Source organism: Lepidochelys kempii, chromosome 6 (genome assembly GCF_965140285.1).
Source record: "Lepidochelys kempii isolate rLepKem1 chromosome 6, rLepKem1.hap1, whole genome shotgun sequence".
Taxonomy (NCBI): domain Eukaryota; kingdom Metazoa; phylum Chordata; order Testudines; family Cheloniidae; genus Lepidochelys; species Lepidochelys kempii.
The window spans coordinates 103,997,179-104,019,682 of NC_136385.1; the positions used below are offsets into that span (position 1 = coordinate 103,997,179).

Here is a 22,504-nt window from a genome sequence, read left to right on the forward strand (position 1 = left end):
TTTAAATGATCACAGATTTTTGTTGTTCACAGTTAATACCCGTTTTGAACAAATAGGCATTGCCAGTAATGAAGTGATAGGGGTTAATTGTGACTGTATTACTCTCTTTCCAGGTGTATTTATCACTCATGGTGATGTAGGAGTTGGGACCATTGTTGGGTCAGCAGTTTTCAACATCCTTTGCATTATTGGTGTCTGTGGGATATTTGCGGGACAGGTTAGTAGGTTACCTTTCTTTTGGCTCTGTTGCTTAGTTTTTTCTTTTGCATGGAAAATGTTTGAGAAGTATTGGAACGCTAATGGAAAATGAGCATGAAAGGGTTGTTAAGACAAGGGAAGTGATCATGTTAGAAATAATTCAGACACATTTTACAAACAGGTAATGTTGCAAAATAGTGGTTGTCTCAGCTTTCCAAAGTGGACAGTACCTGATATTCAGACGAAGGTGATTCCTTCCCATGTGCCGTTATGTCCTCAGTCAATTGGTCAGTATAAACGGGGAGAAAAAAAATCCTTCCTGACCCCTGTGGAGAGTTATTTATATTCTAAAGCATTTGATCACCCTTCTTCGTAGGAAGCATTTCTGAATATCACAATTTTTTATTAAATCTGATATACCTCCGAAATAAAATTAAGAGAGAATTGATCACGTGCAGAACTGCAGCAAGTTTTACTTTGCTTCTTGTTCACCTAAAACCACGACCAATGAAAATACCATTAGTAAGAAATACATTTAATTAATGGAGACATTTATAAGGTTTTTATTAATGGTGGTAATTATAGATACATTTTAGGGCCTAATCTTGCAAACACATAGGCATGTAATTTTTAATGTATCCCCATTAGATCTCAATTGACTTTAGAGGGACTACTCATAAGTAAAGTTACTCACGCAGTTAAATATTTTAAGATCAAGTTCTTAGTTTTACTTGAAAACTTTTGAAATCACTGTTGTTTGTCGGCTAAAACTGTGCTTCTTTCCAGGTGGTTCGTCTCACCTGGTGGTCTGTGTTTAGGGACTCAGTGTACTACACATTTTCCGTGATCCTTCTTATCATTGTAAGTGTCCCTCTTAACATTTCTTATGTTTCGAGGTTTAATTACAAAGAGACAGACTGAGAAGCCTTTGTTTGCACTGCTAAGTGGTTCCTCAAATAAGAAGTCCCACTGAAATCAATTACTCACAGGAATAAGGGTACACTAGGGTGAGTAAGGGCTCAAATAGAAGAACTTCATACAGCCCTTTGGAATAAGGCTGGCATGTTCAAATACACCCGTAACCAAAGTCAGCCCATAAAACTGCAAACCCGACCAACGGTATACCTCAGAGTGGTGCTTAATTCATGCCATGGCTGAGCCCTGGCACCTCTAGGCTTGGCAGTTCATAGCCCTGGCACCTCTGGGCTTGCCATGTCAGTTATTAAAGTGAAAAAATTGCTTGAGACCCAGCACCGCTTTCATTACAAATTAAGCACTCCCTCGCAGAAACTACAGGTCCCAGCTTGCAGCCCTCCATTCTGATCTAAGTAGCTTCTCTTGGAGCATGTTGGGATCTAGAAACTGCACACCATACTAAAGAGGCAGGGTGGCTGTTATCTGCAGTTTCTAGTACACATTAGGCTTGTCACACAGGTAAATTGCCAGTACAGGCAGAGTTTAGTCGGCAAAGTTTGGGCATAGCTGAAATGACCATTATATTTTTCCAAAGCAGTGAGTAACTCTTACATTTCTATATTTAACTATTTGGTAGCAGATATGGGGAAGAGTCATCTTAATTTATTTTATTCATAATAAAAATAGAACAGCAATGGCCCATTCAACCACAGGGATGGCATAAAATGGAGTTAAATTGGGATCACCTGCTGTTCTGACAGCCCAGTTGTGTGGCTGCATGGCTGGAGAAGTGATTCTGGAGCTAATTTTGAAAGGACTTGATGCCTTTGGTCTTGGAAAATAGGAGACCCCACTGTTTTATGAGCCCCCTACCTGTCTTCCAGACACATGGTTGCTCACTCTCAAACATATGCAGTGTATGTGTGTGTATCTCTCATGCATCATTTAGCTGAGTGACTTTAACAGCAGCCTTTAAGAAAGGCCCAAGTCTTGGCTGTAGGGTTGGTGTTGCAGTGTTGACAGCAGTACTGTAGAAGGTTTGGGATGGGAAGAGTAGGAAGGAGAAAGCTCCAGTAGCTTCAGGTTGGAAATGACAGTATAGCAAATAAATAAATATGCCTCTGTGAAGATTCTTTGCCTGCTGTACAGTGCAGCTGACCAGTTTTTAGGGGGACTGGAGAAATGGTCAATTTGTTTCTTTTTCTTCCAGTTCATAAATGATGAGCAAATAGTATGGTAAGTTGTGTTGTTAATTTCTCAAATTAGTGTGTTCTCCATGTCACTAATCAGTACCTACAATCACAGTTTAGCCAAATTCAGTGCTTACACCCTGTGCAATGGCAGTGAGGCCAATGGGGCGTGAGTGATCACTGGATTTGTCCCAGGGGAGATACCACTTTCTGTCTTTAATTAGTATTTTTGTATAATAAATAGTGAAAACTAAAGGAAAAATTAATAACCAGAAAACATTAACAGCCACCCCCAGGTGTTCCTGCCTGAGTACACAGGGTGTGGTATAGGGTGCAGGAAGCACGTTCATCCCCTTACACACCTGTACCAAGCGCAGCCAAAATCCTGTTGCAGTGCTCTTTGAGATGAAGCTGTAGAGAAGTGTTAGCACTTCCGTGGTGCCACATACCATAGGCCCTCCCCTCGTTTACTCCCCTCCCCACCCCAGCTGACAAGCCAACCCTGGATCTGCGGAAGAAGAAGCTGCATCTCCTGAAAGAAGGTGTAAGAGCCACTCCAGAGTGCATGATGAGCTCTGCTGACGGAATGGCTCTGGTCACTGCTTCTGGCATGGTGCAGCTCTGTCTTCCATAGCTCTAGCACAGTTCTAAAATGTTGAAGTTAAATATACATAATATGTATGGTGTTCAAATCCCAAAGGAGTTTTGCTTCTTTTGGGCCCTGGAAACTGCCTCTAATGTTACCACTGGGAATTCAAAGCACACACAGGCAGAGAATACTTCCCATACTGCTTACCCGTGGCACATTCCTACTGAAAATACCATAAGATTACAGCAGCATGCATGACCCTACTAATTTCTTTCCTTGCCTTTTCTCTCTTTGAGGTGGGAGAGCCTTGTACTCATCGTTATGTACTTTTTCTACATACTTATCATGAAGTAAGTGCTTCTCCTCTCTCTGTGCTTTTTAATTGTAATTTGGTGATTGTTTCTCTGGCATTGCATCATGCTCTGATCTCCAGCTGAGGAGAATTCCAACAATCTGATTTCCCTGTCTTACATCCCCCACTTTTGTACTAGATCAACACACTCTTGGAGTATGTACTGCAGACAGCAGCAAATCTTTGGATGTTTATTTTTTGTTGTATAATAGGGCACAGCAGGTCTAAGAGGTGGCTGAGGGGAAAGGTCAAAAAAATGGATTCTCTAGCTCCATGACTGTAAAGTAGCATGGAGGTTATGGGTAAAACAGGACACAAATGTATTTTAGAGGCTTTTTTCTGGAGGGCTGCTCTTGCCCTCCCAGTTTTACCACCATCAGTAACTGTGGGTCCTTGCAATTGGAAACTTTCCTGTTCTAGAGCCCTGTCCAAGCATCCCTGTTAGTTTTACAAACACCAGCAGTTTGTCCTGGTTTTTGTAACCTCTGTGGAGTGACCATGTTAAGGCGCCTCCAAGCAGCCAGCTGAGCATGGATTCACCACAAGAACATCCCCTGCCAGACTTGTCATGTATTGATGCCCTTATCCTTATCTTTCACCCTCACTCCTCCTCAGAGTCTATGAATCATCCTTCCCCTGGGAGGAGACGAGGTATAGTCTTCTTAGCTGAAGAGATGGAGAAGTCGGTACCCCCTTTTTGTCTCTCGCCCTCCCATTTACTCCTCCCTTGTGCCCACCAAAACCATCTCCTGTTTGACCTCAACTTCCCCTTCAACACTAGGGCCTTCCTGAGCCCATCAGCACCACTACTAGGTCAGAAAGAAAGGTCAGTATAGGATGGATTCTTTCTCATGGTGGGGCTTAGCCAGCTGTCCCCACAGTGCTGTCCCGGTCAGTCAACAGGGTGAGAGAATCCTCCTGAGAATCACACCTTGAGCTCTTGTATGCTGGTGCACAGCATTGTTGAAAAGTCCATTGCATAGTGAGTATGTCTTTGGGTATATTTACACTGCCATCAGGAGGTGTGATTGGAGCACGTGTAGACATACCCAAACTAGCTATGATCTAGCTAGATCACAGCTAGCTCAAGTAACAATAGCCGTGAAGTCATGGTAGTACAGGCTAGTCCTGCCCACCTGGGACCCCGAATAGACGAGCCGCTGCCTCATCATCATTACTGGTGTTACACTAGCTAGATTAAAGCTAGCTCAGGTATGTCTAGACATGCTACAGTCATACTTCCTGACTGCAGTGTAGACAGACCCCTAGCCCACAAAGCCAACCCCCAAAGACATTGCATCTGCATTGGAGCAGCTCATTGGCAATGCAGAGCCTGATTATGGCTTTATTTTCCTCTTTCCCCAGGAAATAAAGTCCTCATTGCTTGGCAGTTTTCACTGCAACAGAAATCCTTCCCTCTCAGTTCTGTCAAAAGGGTGATAACATGCATTATGATGTGAAATAAATATTTTAAATGACTTCCTCAACGGTGGCATTTAAATCGGAAAGCTGCTCATAAGGGTTCAGAGATAAGGAGGTAATCCTTTAAGGAAGGAGAAGAGCAGCTCAGGACTGATGTCATAAAAATAGTTGCTGTGTAATGGTACTGTTACAGCCTGCAGAACGTGAAGAGGTTATGGTGAAACCCTTATTAAGAGGAAGGGGTATATGCAATGTGGCATCTGTGTCTGACATACATTTAAATGAACGCCATTGAAATCTAATTGCTTGTATATTTACAGTACATTTTAGAAACCCCATAAAGTTAATGTCCCATGAGGTGGAACAAACTAAATTCTTAGGGGACAGAAGAGCCCCTTGTATATACTGAAACCTCTCAGTATAAAGAGGATGTGCTTCAAGATCCCTTGATGTAGATTGAGCATGTCCAAAACTTGTCCTGGGGGCCAAATGCTATTCTGTAGCTGCTGCAGCCATGCTCTTCGATATAGACATGAAGACTTCTGAGGCTTCACATCCAGCATGCAATGCTTCACCTTGAGCTAAATGTCCTCCATGAAACTTATTTCTGAATTAAACCTGCTTTCTGCAGCCTGCAAGCTAGGTGCAGTCCTTGTTCTTCTGTCAGGTTGATAAAATGGCCTTCAGGTGGGCAAAGCTTAGTCATTCCTGCAGTACTGAGTTTGATACTCTCTGGCTTTTCCTAGTGTAATGTTAGTTGTCGAAAAATAATCCTTGTGGGCTGGGTTACACTGCATCAGCCTGGGAGTTTGGAGAAGTATTCCAACAATCCAGGAGTCTCAGAGACCATCTTTTTGCACTTTCAGGTACAATGTGAAGATGCAAAAGTTGTTCACCATCAAAAGCATGAACGTTGGGAATGGCAACACCGTCAGCAATGAGCTGGAAGATGGTAATGAATGTTATGACATAAGCTATGATGACCCATCCATGCCATTGCTATGGAAAGGTAAGGCTGAGCAGACAGGAGTTGGACAAAGAGTTGACATACAGCGTGGGTTTTATTTTTTTCCAATGGTGATCAAAACAGTGATAATATTCAACCTTAAGCAAGAAGGACAATGACATTTTTATTCGGTTAAGTTGACAAATTCAGTGCAGCCAAGCCTTTGAGAATCATACTTCCTTCTAGAGGTGATGGAAACATGCTACTTGGTACACCTGCAGCATTGCTGTCTTCCACTCTCTGGTTCAGCAATAGGCGAATGAGTTATAAAACCATAAGTGAAATATATTCTTTGCTGTGAATGCAGAAGGTAATTTTCACTTCAAGATGTGTAAGAATTAAGTTCCAGGCAGTAGGTGAAACTTGCATTGGGGTGTGATGGCCAGGGTGGCAAAAGGAACCATCCTAATGTGCGGTTGTGTCTGAATACTAGGACAGCAAGGTCTGTTCCTAAACAGATGTGGAAAGTTGGGGGGAAAGGGGAATATGGTTTCCTGCTGCCACTACAGCATGAGGGAGTCAGCATGTTTGTTCTTCTAGAATCTTTCAGCTCTGCTGCATTTCCTTCTGTCTGCTGTTTATATCCCCTCCTGTCTGAAGAACTAAGTCCTTGCTGCCTGTGAGGCTCAGCCCCTCTCACTCCTTGAGCCCTTCCTGGCTAGTCAGGTCTTGCTGCTTCATTATTTGCAAGCAACTTCAAGTATCAGGAAGCTGCATCTCCTTGAAATGTGGGCAGCATTTGGAAAGGGCAGCTAGTGGTATAAGAGAGGTGGGCTAAGGCTCTGTTTGCCCAATGCATTTTGGGTCAATCCACCTCACTGCAGACTTGCAATATGAATATGCCCCCTCCCCTTTTCTACCTTGTGTATTTGGATTAGGAGCTGTCCAGAGTAGGCACTGTCTTTTACAATGTTTTTGTACTGTGCCTAACATAATGGAGCCCCGGTCTCAGCTGGGGTCATAAACACTATTGCAGTATAAATATTAATAATCAAATAAATTCATCTTTTATATGAAGCCATGGCATGATTAAGAGAAAATCACTTTGTAGCAAGTATTATGATTCTTCTTTATGTTGGATCTTCAGGTAACAGAAGGACTATTGCATAGTGAACTATCCATTCTCTCTTGGATGCATGGGAGATTTACTCAGGGTTAGAGAATAATCTTCCTATATGACAAAAAGATGGGCAGCGCTGCATATCACTTAATTGGTCAGAGTCCTTTCAAGGAACGTTGAGGTTGGTCTGCTCCACCAGGGAGATGGTTAGAATGCAGGCCTAGGAGTTGAAAAGCCTGAGTTCTGTTTCTGGTACGGATGCTATCTTGCTGTGTGACTTTACCCAAGTCATACACATTTTTTAAGCTTCAATTTCTCTAGCCACTGTGTAAACTGGGGCTAATAATACTGAATAGTTACTTACCCCTATCTGCCTCATGGGCATGTTGTGAGGACTAATTAATGTCTGTAAAGTGCTTTGAGTTTCTCAGAGGCATTACATAAGGAGGCTAAAAATAGCATAGATCCACCCAAATTTCCTTCTCTTCAAACTTTCCCCACAACAGATTTCTTCTCTGTTAACTTTTCTGCTGTCTTGAAATCTGAGGCCAACCCCCTCCCTATATCTGACGCTTCTCCCCTTCCTCATCCTCAGGCACAATCTGAGACCACATGGGAAACCAAACCACCACTAGAAATCAGAGGTGGGATAGTGTGGGAATGGACATTACCATGGGGACAGTGGACAAAGGGAAGGAAGTGGACCTGCCTCGGGTGAGAAAGGAAGAGAAAACACGAGTGGGATAAAGATGAGGGGACAGAGAAGGAACTGTGTTGGGTAGTGGGAGAGGTGCTTCATCCAGGTTGCCTCACAACTTCAGGCATCAGGCAACAAGATCCTTCTCCTACAGACAGTCACATGGCTGCCTGCTGCACCTCATTCCTCTTGGGCAAGAACTTGCCCTGACATTGCGTCTACCTTGGCCTGCTCTTGGCTCGCTTCCTCCTGAGTTGAACTCCATCTTCCTCAGGTACTGCCAACAGTCCTCAGGTGTGGGGGGGGGAGGGGAGTGGGCGTGGGGAGGCTGCCATTGGCTGGCCTGCTGCCTTGCCTCCTACTTGTGGCTAACAAGTTTCAGAATCCACTGCTACACCACCTCAGGGTTCAATGGGCTGGATCTGACCTTAATCCGCTCCTGACCATACATACCAAGTCTGATTATTTTCTCACAAAGAACAGCTGCTCTCAGTGAGGTACTTTCTTCATACTGGTGATGTGAATTCTGTTACTGTAGGTGCAGATAAAAGGGAGGTTCACATACTGTACAGCTGCCTTTGATGCTCATACATTTTATTACTTTCAAGAGCTTCCACTGGCGAAACATAAAAGGTTCCATTACTGGATTTTCATACAGAGAGCTTTTCACCCTGAGAAAAATTCCATTTCAAGGAGGAGTTCTACACACAGAAGTGAAGGCAAAAGATTTGTACTCCTGTTAATAATGCTCCCATTTTAAAAGTACAGGCACTGTAGCTCAGTGCTCTGGGCTTTTTTTATATATATTGACCCACATTCCCCTCAGATGGCATGGGTTTGATTCCTCCCTGGTAACAGAAAACTCTTGCTAAGAGTGTGTTGTGTGAGTCTGTACTGAACACAGGTTAGATGCCACAGGGCTTGATCCAAAGCCTGTTGAAGTCAACGAGTGTTTTTCCGCTGACTCTAGTATGCTTTGCATCAGATCCTGAGTGATGAGCAGAAAGTTTGCCTATTTGTGAAAAGAAAATACCATGGCTGGAGGATATTCCCCTTGCAGGATGTACAAAGGAGTTGCAGAAAATGCTTTTCCTTTTTTTTGTAAAAACCACTTTTATGCCATTTTGTGAAATGGAACCCATCTGGACCATATGGAGCTGGGCCATGAGTTTCCAGAAGCAGATGGAATCAGATTGAAGAGAAAAACAGGCAGAATAAATGTGCTGTCAGCCTTGGAGCTGCAGTAATTCATACACCCATAATCTGTGCACTGTACCTCAATGCTGAGGTTTTTACCCTGTAATTCATCAAAGGTCCTTCCAGCTTTGGGTGACCATACATCTTGTTTTGGCTGGGACAGTCACTTTTTTTAAGCCCTGTCTCAGCCATCCCAACCTTTTTGGCAAAACTGGGCATCTGTCCCATTTTTCTCTTGCCAACTGATCATCAGCTGATAAGAGAAAACTGGACTAATGCCCAGTTTTGCCCAAAAAAAGTGGGTCGCAATCCCTAGTGGGGCATGGAGGAATGTGCGGGTGGAGGTGGAAGAGCAGCAATGCCAGCCCTGAGCAGAAGGGAAGGAGGGTTCGGGAGAGCAGCTTGGGCCAGGCCAGCCCCATGCAGGCAGGTGGTAGGGGGCTTCGGGCCAGCCCCGTGTGGGGACGAGGAGCCTTGGGCTGGCCCAGAGCCATGTCCATTTTCCCTTTGGGAAAGTATGGTCACCCTATTCTGACCTGAGCATGTTTTGCCACAATCTCATTAGTGCTCCTAGAATTAGTTCCATTGTGACTGCAGTGCTTCCGTGGTGTTTTCACTGACAACTTGCGTGATCAAGGAGTGCTTTGGAGACGTCACTGGAGAAACTCACTTGAGAGCTGCTAGTCTAGCAGGACTACGTTAAATCAAAGTGTCCGGGCTTTCTTCTTTACCAGGATTGTTGTCAAACATTTCTTTTCTCGACTAAAGCAAATGTTAGGCTGCTATGGTTGAGTCTCCTTTAAATGAGACTCAGACGACAACTGTGAGTGTTCAGGCTATCTTGGCTACACACTGCTTCACAGGAAAAATAGCCTCAGTGCAATCACTTCCTAGGGAGGCTTCAGAAAAGCACTGCTCCTTATTTTGCATCCACTGCAATATTCCATTAAATCTGGCTGAAGATATTGGGAGTGGGAGGATAATTGCTGCTTTACCTTCACCCAATATAAAATTATTCCTAGTTTCATCCTTCATTGTACATTAAACTGCAAGGCCAAAGCTACTTAACTGATCCTCTGAGTAGAACATGTTTTCTTTTGAAACTTTAAGATATCTTTATGTGCCTCATGTGAGCACCATGCCCTCACCAAAAGCCTCATTTTAATGAAACACAAAACAGTGTCTTGTAAAGTTCTGCCTCCCCCAGTACCAAGAGGCTCAAGCACAGGAGGGTAAAGGGGTGTATTGGTGATTTACAATCTCACCCAGGGGTTTTTTGGGGGGTGAATGTTAATGGGAGGATCTGTTCCCAGATCCCAAAACGTATGTGTTAGAAGATGCTACAAGCTGCAGAGCTGCAATAGATGATGTAGTTTGCACATGTATGTTGAAACTGACCTCATCCTGAAAAAACAAAAATATTTAATCACTGGAGTGAAAAACAGATGTAGGCTCCATAACTACGTAGCTTTCTATGCATTTATATGACAGAGCAATTCTAATTCCTTTGTTTGAGTTGAATGTTTTCCCAAATTTCCTTTGCTTCCTGGCTGAAACTATGCACTAATGATTGTCTTTCACTTTTGCCTCCTAAATTCTGTTCCTCTTAATGTAAGTAACCTGCTGTCAAAAAGAAAAAAAAAAAAAAGGCAATATACTCAAACAGTAAAGAATGCTGTTTTCTCTCCCCCCGCCCCCTTACTCAGGGGATAATTTTTATTTCAATCACATGTATACTTCTTGCCCTGTTTTCTAACTGCACATGGGTATGTCTCCTGTCTGCTGAGCCTTGCTGTGTTTGCTATGTGTAGTTTGTAGCATTTATGGAAATACTTGCATGGATTTGTTAAGTTTAAGAAGCCTTTGATTACACTTGTATTGATTCCTAGTATAATATAGTGCCTTTTATTATTGTAATACCGTACCACAACTCTTTGTATAATTTTAAAGTTCCTTTGTATTAAAGGATCAATTATAACAATTATCCCGAAGTAATAGTGTTAAATTTGAATAGTTTGAAATCCCATATTGTTAAAGATATTGATAATATTCTATTCAATTAAATTGAAGTTCTGCAGGGACTGGGAACCCAACACTAAGGGACCCTGACAGGCCTCTAGAAGAGGCAACAGGCTGCACAGCTGCTAAGCACCTTAAACTGGATAGCATTACCGTTTTCAAAGAGCTGTATATGCTCTCTCAGTTGTGGGTGGTTTGTGCAAAGCTTGCTAACCCATGATGAATGGTGATGGTCTGTAAACAAAGAAAAATGGTGGCCCAGGATGAATGGCTAGATGAGACCCATACCAATGTATATCCACTCAAGATAGTGAAAACCCCCTTCAACACATGATCTGAATCAGGTAGAAAGGGAGAGCCAATGATGATCAGATTTGTGCAGCTCAAGAAACACTGTGGGATTGTTGCTAGCAAATTCAAGAATTCAGGTAAATGTGATCCCCTGCATGAGTCACAATGGGGCAACTCTAGGCAAAGGGAAGCCTGATGAAATGAATTTCCCAACTAACTCTTGGCATTGTGATCACTAGTGAAGGGAAAGCAGCAATATGGCAAAAACCCTGTGGTAATGGTGGATGAGATCATCTGCTCCAGTCCCCCAAAATTCCGCTTCCCTGAAGCTGGCTTACGAATAATGATTACAAATAAATTTGGACCCAGAACCAGACTGCGGATGGCAAGCAGGCTCATTATTAACGAGGTAAGTTCACTAAGAGAATAACAAATGAGTGCTTTGAAGGGGGTTTGCCAAAGGACCTCTTTTCCACTCCGTGTTCTTTTATAGTGATGCTTTTGGCGTTGGAATCACAAGTTGACTCTCCAACTCAGCTCCTAGGGCAGTGGAGACTTAAGTCACTTTCTAGTGACTATACTGATTGGTAACTAGGACAGGATGATAGGAGTCATACTAAGCCCTTTTCACTGAAGGGTATGTCACTATGGAAGAGGGGCCCTTGAAGGTACAAGGGGAAGAAAGATTAGGAAGCTCCTCTTGTTAGAAGAATTTTTTTTTTCCCTTTAGCCACCGGAATTGCATTTGAGCACTTATAAGAGTAGTGAACTGAGGGAAGATAACATAATAGATAAATCAACCATAGGACCTTATTAATTGTTTTAATAGTTGGACAGAGCTTCAAATAACATCAGACATTTGCCTAATGCGTTAATCTTTACAGTCCTGAGTTATATATAACAAATGGGAAAGCAGATCAGACTTTTCACAAGGGACGTTTTCTTCAGACAGGCTCAGATTAGCCCTTGGTGAACATGTTGTCACCACGAGAGACTCTTTCACATAACCTTGCAGCAAAAGTCCTGAGAATAGTCAAATGACAAGGTCCATGGCAAAATCCCATTGACTTCAGTGGAGCCAGGATTTCATCCTTTGTTTCTGAGTAACTTGAAGTCCAAGTGAAGGCCTTTTTTATTTTGGGATTTACGAGTATAGGAAAAATAGATTCTTGCAAGTTTCAGTAACTTAGGGGAGATAACACAGCTCCCAGGACTATAGAACACTGAACAGCCCATGGCAGTTTAGCAGAAATTTGGCATGTTTGGGTGAGGGAGGGGGAAAATCCAACTAACAACCATACACAAATATGTTTTTAGAAAGTCAGCTCTCTGGTGCAATACAAGGAGTGGGAGAAGTTCAGCTAAACCACTTAGTAGCAACTGGGTTGCTTTCCAGCCAATTAGCTGATCCATAAGAAAGTATTTTTGAATCGTGAAATGGCCAGAAAGCTGGTATTTTTAGTTTGCAAAACTAAACCCCAAACCAGAGGTGGTTTGGATGTGGGTCCCACTGTATGCAAACCACCAAAGTTTTGGCAATGTATTGTGGATTTGAGTTCTCTCTACTTTCAGTTCCCTTTTCAGTTACATTAGGTTTAGAATTGTTTCACGTGCTGGCAGCACCTTTGATGTTCAAGGTAGGGTAAAGCACTTTCAAGTGAGTTGGCGCAGCTGCCATTAAAAAGACAGCACTTGCCGATTGTTATTGCATCATTCCACCTACGATAGCACAGCTCACGCCTTTCCAAACTGTATGGAATTAGTGCAGTGTCTCAGCTCTCATCATGTGGTGAATATTTATTTTGAATAGCAACCACTGTAGCTACTGTAGTCCAGTGAGCATAGCAACATGTGCTCCAAAAAAGCAATGGGCAAACCCTTATGTTTAATCAGACCAGGGATGCTGCAGGGCTAATCCACACCCTTTTGAAAAGTGTCCCAGGATCTTTATACTCTACCTGGGGGGGATGGGGTAGGGAAGGAATTGGAGCAGGGCAGAAGTGACCTAAGTTAATGTCTCATCTGAAGGACAGCACCTCTGATAGTGCAGCACCTCTGACAGTACAGCACTGCAGCATCACCGCTGGGTATGAGCCCAACTCCTGGCTTGAGGCCTGAAGCCATAGGTGAGAAATGCTTCCAAGTGAGCCATGTTCATTACTCGGTGCTAAAATAGGATTCATTTGAGAATTTGATCAGGGCTTCCAAGGTGGTAGGGTTTGAAAGAACAGAGCTGACCAGGTGAACAAGATTAGCAAAGTTAAGAGTTTTTCAAAGATTACATTGGTTTCTTTGGTCTGTGTTCCTGTGCAGCGTCAGCGACTAATCCACTCTGCCAATGGCATGAGCAAAACGATTCAAAATGGGAAACGTGAAAATATTGAAAATGGGAACATCATTGTGGAAAATCAAGAGGAGGAGAATGAGCATGACAATGCATCTCCCTTTTCACCACCAGGTAGGTTTGATCTTCAAGAGAATGAGGGTGCTAAACAATGAACAACAGAACAGAATTAAAATGCCAAAAAATGGGTTGTAGAGACAGTCAAGAGCCAGTCAGATGGAACTATGCAATTGATCTGAAGTTGTTTTGCTAGGGTTAAATGACAATAAAACTCAGCTGGAGGTCACATGAAATGTGAATGGGCCATTGTTAGGTTCAGGACATTGATTTCCAACTGTGATGTGCTGCTTGAGTGGAGATCTAGGGTAAGCCCTCAAGACTGATCTGGAGTTTTCCACGGTTGGGCTGGATGTATAATGGTGGTAGCTGGAAGAGGGGACTAAATACATAACCTACATCAATCTAATCAGCACACCCCCAATAATAGCTTTGGAATGAACTATTTACACTGGCCTCCTGATGAACAGTAAGCTGGTGCACACATGTATGTTAATGACAGGGCAGAAAGACTTCTTGAAGGAAAAGGAATTAAAAAGGAGGTTCAGAATAACAAGTGGAAACACAGGTCCTCATGGTCATATACATGTTTGTATGTTATATATGTTTCTCATATATAAAAAGTGACTAATACTACCCACTTTTTGAAAGCACTTTGAAATCCTCTGATGAAAGGGGCTATATACAGGGAAAGTGTTATTGTGGTGATTTACATAGCACTTTATATGTTGATTCTGTTGATTCATTTCAAAATGCTCTACAGATCATATAGCAGGAATTAATTCACTTGCCACTGAAATGTAGCCATATCTGGGGTGGTGCACAACAGCTGTTTAACAGCAGAAAACAACATATCTATACAATGAAGAATAATGCTAACTCCTGTTGAAACTGAAGGGCGAATTATAGATGTTGAGCATTAAAGAGAAGAGAATGCTGTTTGATTTCTGTGAGGCTCCATTTCTAAAAGGTTAATTATCAAAGCAGAAATGCCGTTGATCTTAGGAAATACTGGAGCCCACTGAAAGAGATGATGTGTGAAGAAAGATTGGTTGAAACTATATTTTCACATTTATTGCAGTGTGCACTATTATTGGAACCCATTATGTAATAAATACCTGGTCTCCTGTGATGATAAAACATGGTAGACAATTGATCTGTTAAAGAAACAGACCTGTTAGATGGATTGCTGGCAACAAACGAGTGCATTTGTGCAGAGGTTTTTTACTGTTTGTACAGCAGAATAAATTGAGCTTATTTACACATATGGACGCACATGACCATGCTAATGTGACAATTTGAAATCAATGTAAATTTACACAGATAATTGTAAACACAAGGGTGAATGGTCAGGTTTATAAAGATAATTTTTAATCTAGATATTTTCAGTACATTCTTTGCTACCAGTTCTGTTTGGAGCACCACAGTCCCATATTGCATTTCATATTTCTAAACAGAGCAGAACCTGAGCACAGGGCAGTTGTTACCCAGAGCCTAAAGTTTTACTACTACTACATAAATCACTCCTCTGGTGGCTGGAAGTTTTTATCATTTCTGGGTTTGTTCAGTACCCAGGAGACTTGATTGTAAATGGAGGGGGAGGGAGGGGGGAGATCCTAGTAAGGCTTCCTATGTCTTACAGTATTCATGGTAGCATAAGGGTTTGATCTGAGGCATTATTTTGAATTGGCATTGTTTTAAGGCAGTATTTCTGATTTTATTAAGAATGTTTTTCAGATAATTAAGGCCCAACAGGCCGGAGTGGAATAGGTGATGAGACACTTCAGACTACAATAGAGGAAAAGTTCAGCTAGAACTGGAAGAGTTTACATAAGAGCCGAGGGACTAGATATTTAAAATCTTTATTATTTTCAGCTTTTCTTACTCCCCTGTTGTCTGGGAAGATTATCTATTGCTTGGATGCTCATTGCTCAGCTCACATACTCTGAGGGAGAATTCTGCTATTTTTTGCTCTCAAAAGCGCCCACTTCAATAACATTGGGAAAATGTAAAGAAACAACATGCTTTGTTGTTTAAGAGCCAGGGTACAATCAGCAGCCTAAAAAAATCTGACATTTGAAATTGGCTTTAGGGAGAAAGGTAATTTTCAGACAGTTTCCCCGCATCCCCTCTGTCTATCTTTTGATGCATTTTCAGGCCAGGAATAAGGAACATACATTTTCTAAAGATCAGAAGTTCATGTATTCTTTCTGTACTATAAAGAACTCTAGGAAGAATAGACACCGGAAGGATTTTCCAGGCTAGGTGCTTCCAGTTTGCAAAGTAGGGAATTCACTTTAAAGTTTTTTTTTGTTTTTTGTTTTTGTTTTTTTAGAGTCTCAGTTAAGATGGCCAAGGATTAGTCCAAACATTTTTTTCTGCTGCTCTAGAGTCATGTCTCTTTTTGGTTTTGATTTGCTTCTTCAAGTTACGCACCATGGTTACTTTTGTCAGAACATCTTTCTTCTGAAATAGATGTTAGTGCAGTTTAACCTACCTCAGATAATGCTGCATTTGAATGTATTGTCTTAAAGATCTACTCCCTGTTATGTGTGGTGCCCCCTCAGTGGTAGGGTTCAGTCATAGAACTAAGGCTTTCGGGCACTGGAATTGGAAGTAAAAGGAGAGTTATGTGAAGGAAGTAAAGATAGTCTCAAGCTACAAAATCCAGGCAGGATCCTAGACTGAATTTCAAACACCCCAAATTTCAGAGGGGTTCCAGATTTGTTTCGGGCCCATCTCGAGACGCAAGACAGCAGCAGCTGCTGTGGAAGGGATTATTATACTACCAGATCTTGACTTTGGCTTGTATGGAAAAGTAACAATTCTCCCTAAAAAGAGTACCTTGATCTCTCCTGATCTGCAGGTTAACATTTGGACAATTAGCATTTAAGAGCTGAGGCTCATCTGACACTCTGCTGTTTGGTTAATACAAAGTAGACAGTAAACAGCGCATGGGCTAAAAAATGTGAATATAAGAATAATAAGAATAGCCATACTGGGTCAGACCAAAGGTCCATCCAGCCCAGTATCCTCTCTGCCAACAGGTTTCAGAGTAACAGCCGTGTTAGTCTGTATTCGCAAAAAGAAAAGGAGGACTTGTGGCACCTTAGAGACTAACCAATTTATTAGAGCATAAGCTTTCGTGAGCTACAGCTCACTTCCTCAGATGCATATCGTGGAAACTGCAGCAGGCTTTATATATACACAGAGAATATGAAACAATACCTATTCCCACCCCACTGTCCTGCTGGTAATAGCTTATCTAAAGTGATTTCCAGCACAAATCCAGGTTTTCTCACCCTCCACCCCCCCACACAAATTCACTCTCCTGCTGGTGATAGCCCATCCAAAGTGACAACTCTTTACACAATGTGCATGACAATCAAGCTGGGCTATTTCCTGCACAAATCCAGGTTCTCACATCCCCCCCACCCCCATACACACACAAACTCACTCTCCTGCTGGTAATAGCTCATCCAAACTGACCACTCTTCAAGTTAAAATCCAAGTTAAACCAGAACATCTGGGGGGGGGGGGTAGGAAAAAACAAGAGGAAACAGGCTACCTTGCATAATGACTTAGCCACTCCAAGTCTCTATTTAAGCCTGAGCTGTAGCTCACGAAAGCTTATGCTCTAATAAATTGGTTAGTCTCTAAGGTGCCACAAGTCCTCCTTTTCTCTCTGCCAACAGTGGCCAATACCAGGTGCCCCAGAGGGAGTGAACCTAACAGGTAATGATCAAGTGATCTCTCTCCTGACATCCATCTCCACCCTCTGACAAACAGAGGCTAGGGACACCATTCCTTACCCAGTTAAAGCCCTGTTACCATTAAACATTTTTTTAAAAAAATTCAGTTTATAAAAGTTTAAAAAGGAAAAAAGGAATCTCCCCCCCCCCGCCCCCGAGATCACAGCTACTTAAATCCCTTTTATTCAAACTGGGTGGTTAAATAACACAATTTTAAAAATAGAATTTAAAGTCAGCTCAGCCCTGTAGATTGTGCACAAACTAATAAATTATTGTTCCTCAGGATAGTTTTAAAGAAAGAATCCCCTCTGGTCTGTCAGTGCCCATTTAAGATAGAATGATCTAGAAGGGGAATGACAGGTTTCAGAGTATCAGCCGTGTTAGTCTGTATCCGCAAAAAGAAAAGGAGGACTTGTGGCACCTTAGAGACTAAAAAATTTATTTGAGCATAAGCTTTCGAGGCAGTGCTCAGTATTAAGTGTGGAGAGACTGAGCTGAGGAATGACAATAGGATTATTTCATTTCCTGGGCAGGTGGAGGCCAGGTATACAGTTATGGAGATGGCTCACTTGACCTTGTAGGGAAGGTGTCCTTGTGAATCCTTTGGAGCAGCATTGTTAAGAAATGCTGGAGTACATCAGAATGAGATTGAATTGGCATATCTTGAGAATGAGCTGATGTGTATGAGCCCTTGCACAGCTTAGTTGCCTGTTAGAGCCCCGATTCAGAAAAAGCACTTAAACACATGCTTAACTGTAAGCACATATTTCAGAGTAGCAGCTGTGTTAGTCTGTATTCGCAAAAAGAAAAGGAGTACTTGTGGCACCTTAGAGACTAACCAATTTATTTGAGCATAAGCTTTCTTGAGCTACAGCTCACTGCATCGGATGCATAAAGTGGAAAATGCAGTGAGGATGTTTTATACACACAGACCATAAAAAAATGGGTGTTTATCACTTCAAAAGGTTTTCTCTCCCCCCACTCCACTCTCCTGCTGGTAATAGCTTCTCTAAAGTGATCACTCTCCTTACAATGTGTACGATAATCTAGGTGGGCCATTTCCAGCACAAATCCAGGGTTTAACAAGAACGTCTGAGGAACAGTGGGGGGGGGAGGGGTAGGAAAAAACAAGGGGAAATAGGTTACCTTGCATAATGACTTAACCACTCCCAGTCTCTATTCAAGCCTAAGTTAATTGTATCCAGTTTGCAAATGAATTCCAATTCAGCAGTCTCTCGCTGGAGTCTGGTTTTGAAGTTTTTCTGTTGTAATATCGCAACTTTCATGTCTGTAATCAAGTGACCAAAGAGATTGAAGTGTTCTCCGACTGGTTTTTGAATGTTATAGTTCTTGATGTCTGATTTGTGTCCATTTATTCTTTTACATAGAGACTGTCCAGTTTGGCCAATTTACATGGCAGAGGGGCATTGCTGGCATATGATGGCATATATCACATTGGTAGATGTGCAGGCGAACGAGCCTCTGATACCCATAGCAGTGCCGCTGATTTGAAGGTATACATTGTCCCCAAATATGAAATAGTTATGGGTGAGGACAAAGTCACAAAGTTCAGCCACCAGGTTTGCCGTGACATTATAGGGGACAGTGTTCCTGATGGCTTGTAGTCCATCTTTGTGTGGAATGTTGGTGTAGAGGGCTTCTACATCCATAGTGAAGAAACAGATTGACAGAGCCAGAAGAGTACCCATAAGTCACCTACTACAGGACAGGCCTAACAAAGAAAATAACAGAACGCCACTAGCCGTCACCTTCAGCCCCCAACTAAAACCTCTCCAACGCATTATCAAGGATCTACAATGTATCCTGAAGGACGACCCATCACTCTCACAAATCTTGGGAGACAGGCCAGTCCTTGCCTACAGACAGCCCCCCAACCTGAAGCGAATACTCACCAGCAACTACATACCACACAACAGAACCACTATCCCAGGAACCTATCCTTGCAACAAAGCCCGTTGCCAACTGTGCCCACATATCTATTCAGGGGACACCATCACAGGGCCTAATAACATCAGCCACACCATCAGAGGCTTGTTCACCTGCACATCTACCAATGTGATATATGCCATCATGTGCCAGCAATGCCCCTCTGCCATGTACATTGGTCAAACTGGACAGTCTCTACGTAAAAGAATAAATGGACACAAATCAGATGTCAAGAATTATAACATTCATAATCCAGTCGGAGAACTCTTCAATCTCTCTGGTCACGCGATTGCAGACATGAAAGTTGCGATATTACAACAGAAGAACTTCAAAACCAGACTCCAGCAAGAGACTGCTGAATTGGAATTCATTTGCAAATTGGATACAATTAACTTAGGCTTGAATAGAGACTGGGAGTGGTTAAGTCATTATGCAAGGTAACCTATTTCCCCTTCTTTTTTCCTCCCCTCCCCCCCCCCCCTGTTCCTCAGAGTTCTTGTTGAACCCTGGATTTGTGCTGGAAATGGCCCACCTTGATTATCATACACATTGTAAGGAGAGTGATCACTTTAGAGAAGCTATTGCCAGCAGGAGAGTGGGGTGGGGGGAGAGAAAACCTTTTGAAGTGATAAACACCCGCTTTTTCATGGTCTGTGTGTATAAAACATCCTCACTGCATTTTCCACTTTATGCATCCGATGCAGTGAGCTGTAGCTCACAAAAGCTTATGCTCAAATAAATTGGTTAGTCTCTAAGGTGCCACAAGTACTCCTTTTCTTTTTGTAAGCACATAATTAAATCCCATTTATTGCTACATCTTCAAGCCTCTTGTAAAAGTGTGGATTGTTTTGAACTCCCATTGACTTAATGGAAATTGAGAACTCCTTGTTGCACAGGGTGGGTCCTAAATTCACTGTAATGAAATATTATGTTTGTGAAGATAAGAATTTTTTTCCAGAACTAAAAAGATAGAGCTACTGGCCAAGGAGGTTAGCAAATCCTACCCATTATCCTATGGCCCTGGCATCTTGAAAGGACATTAAAAACAGACAGTTTGGAACAAAAACTTGCAGATTTGATGTTGCTCTAGGTCATTCCATTGGTAATCCACCAACTGAACAGAGCTATAACCACAAGACAAAGGTACCTACAAGTAATATGTTGTGACGAAAATTCTGTTTCCCTCTTGGGCTGCATATGTGCCTCTATTTGCAATCAGAGTTGGATTGCTGTTCTCTATCACAGCACAGATGTCTGTGCCGATTCACATGACACAAAATATAGATTGATTTTTTCATAAATTAGACAAGAAAATGTGTGCATTTGCCAATTGTCCTCCTTCTTGGTAAGAAAGATGGTGGTCCCTGTTGTGATTGGATTTACAATGGAGAAGTAACAGGTTATGACTTTCTTTTAAGTAGCACTTATGTTGTATCCATCTCTTTAAAAGACAAAGCTATAGGAAGCCTGTTCTCTGCTCAAAGATGTGGTAACAAAATAGACAGTAATAAGGAAAACCAAACTAACAGTGGAACTAACAGATATACTGAGCATCTCCACTCAATAACTTCTTTCTTTTTGTTGCATTCCCTCCTTTGTAGATCTGGAGTAACTCCAGTGTAATGGACAGCAGAATTTGTCGTTGTAGACTCAGATAAATTCTTCACATCAGGGACCTGTTTTCATTGTAGTGGACACTGCTTGTAAGATACCCAGTCATGGCATACACTGAGAAGTGTAACATGCTGGATCCAGTCATGGTGCAGGCAGAGTGATCTCTGAGAGGCTGTAATAAAGATCTGTTTGTTGGAAGTAGAACTGGCAGGGAAAACAGAACTTCCATCCCACAGAAACTTTTGAGGTTTTGGATACAATTTTCCAATTTAGGGTGAAAAATAAAAACTTGACATTTTTGCAGATCAAACTCTGAAAAACTGAAATTCTGAAAGGGCATTTTCCATTTAAAAAAAAACCAAAAACTATTCAAACATAAAATTCCTGACCTGCTGTAGTCTGAACCTTTTGGGTTTTGTCTCTGGCTTCCATGATCAGTACCACAGTAGGGATGTAACATTTGTAACATATTCATTTGTTAAGTGCCTAGCACGCAGAAGACTCTTAAAAACAAATTAGGCTGATTGGCTAATTTACATACACTAAATTTCATACACTAGTCCAATCAATCCTTAGCCCTTGAGAATAACATCATTTTGTTGCAGGAATTATACTTCTTGCTTGGGTTAGTACAAGAGCTCCTATGTGGAGCTGTACACTCCTCATTACTACATGACTTAAGATCAAAATTTGAATTAAATATTGCTGATGATGATTAGTCCTAAATCTCAGCTGTAAATTATAAAGCATAATTAGGACTCAGGAGATAGGGAACTTAAAATCCATTTTCATTAGTGGAAAAAGACTGTTTTGTTTAAAAAGTTAAAGTAACAAATTTTGAAACTGATAAAATGAAACACTTTTTAAAAAACAAAGACACCGACAGTGCCAGCTCCTCAATTGGTGTAAATGGCACAACTCGATTAATTCTACTCTGATTTACACCAGCTGAGGATCTGGATCAATTTATAATTAATGAGTGGAATTCATTGCCACCAGTTACACTGAAGCGAAATGCTTGGTAGAATTAAAAAAAGGACTAGAATAGGCATGGTCAGCATTTTTTTTTGTCAAGTTTCAAAATTTCAAACAAAAACAGAGGAACGTCTACAGAAAGGTCTACAAAATCTTTAAGGTGCCACAAGTACTCCTTTTCTTTTTGCGAATACAGACTAACACGGCTGTTCCTCTGAAAAATCTTTCCTGTTTCTCAACCAGTTTATCACCAATTGGAATAAACATCTCCTAGATGTGTCAACACTCATGCTTCGAGACTCCAGCTTCAACCACTAACTGCCTGGGGTTAGAAAGAAGCTCCCTCCATAACTGTCCGTTTTTGAGGGTTTTGACACTTTCTCTAAAGCATTTGGTACAAGTCACTGTCAGAGAGCATACCAGAGTAGATGGACCATTGGTTTGACTCTGTCTCGCAGGCCCTAATTGAAGTTACACAATAATACACTGAATAATGCACTCTTCCTACTTACTTGTTCCTCCTTCATTCCCAGAAGAAATGATTCAATGGCCTAGATATCAAGTTTGAAATACCTGAACTGCAGCAGTGCGTTTGACTCCTGGCAGTGTTACCACAGCCTTTGGCCCATCTCAGCTAGATAAAACTGAGTTCCATGTGTAACGCTGCCTGCAGCAACTCAAGAGTGTGAGGACCAGCCTCAGGGCAGATTGTTAGGAGCCAGGGCACAAACCCCAGATTGGCTGTGAATTCTATACTTAGAGTTTGCCAGCCAATTGTCAAGTGTAAACTCTTCAGGTACTATAAGATCCTAAACATGGAGCTGTAGACAGTCCCCTTAGTACTCCAATCTGTCTCGCCACCCAGGTGAGCATACCTTT

The 22,504-nt window shown here is 42.0% G+C and overlaps 1 protein-coding gene across 1 annotated transcript in view; it reads left to right on the plus strand.

Annotated features, from left to right (window-relative positions):
* The window catches only part of SLC24A4 (solute carrier family 24 member 4), a 128,143-nt gene that overhangs the window by 92,559 nt on the left and 13,080 nt on the right, over window positions 1-22,504 (plus strand). Inside the window, exons 6-12 of the mRNA XM_078853505.1 lie at window positions 114-217; window positions 985-1,059; window positions 2,324-2,349; window positions 3,189-3,242; window positions 5,533-5,675; window positions 11,176-11,345; window positions 13,250-13,394. Coding sequence (XP_078709631.1) covers window positions 114-217; window positions 985-1,059; window positions 2,324-2,349; window positions 3,189-3,242; window positions 5,533-5,675; window positions 11,176-11,345; window positions 13,250-13,394 — 717 coding nt within the window. The remainder of the gene's footprint in view (window positions 1-113; window positions 218-984; window positions 1,060-2,323; window positions 2,350-3,188; window positions 3,243-5,532; window positions 5,676-11,175; window positions 11,346-13,249; window positions 13,395-22,504) is intronic.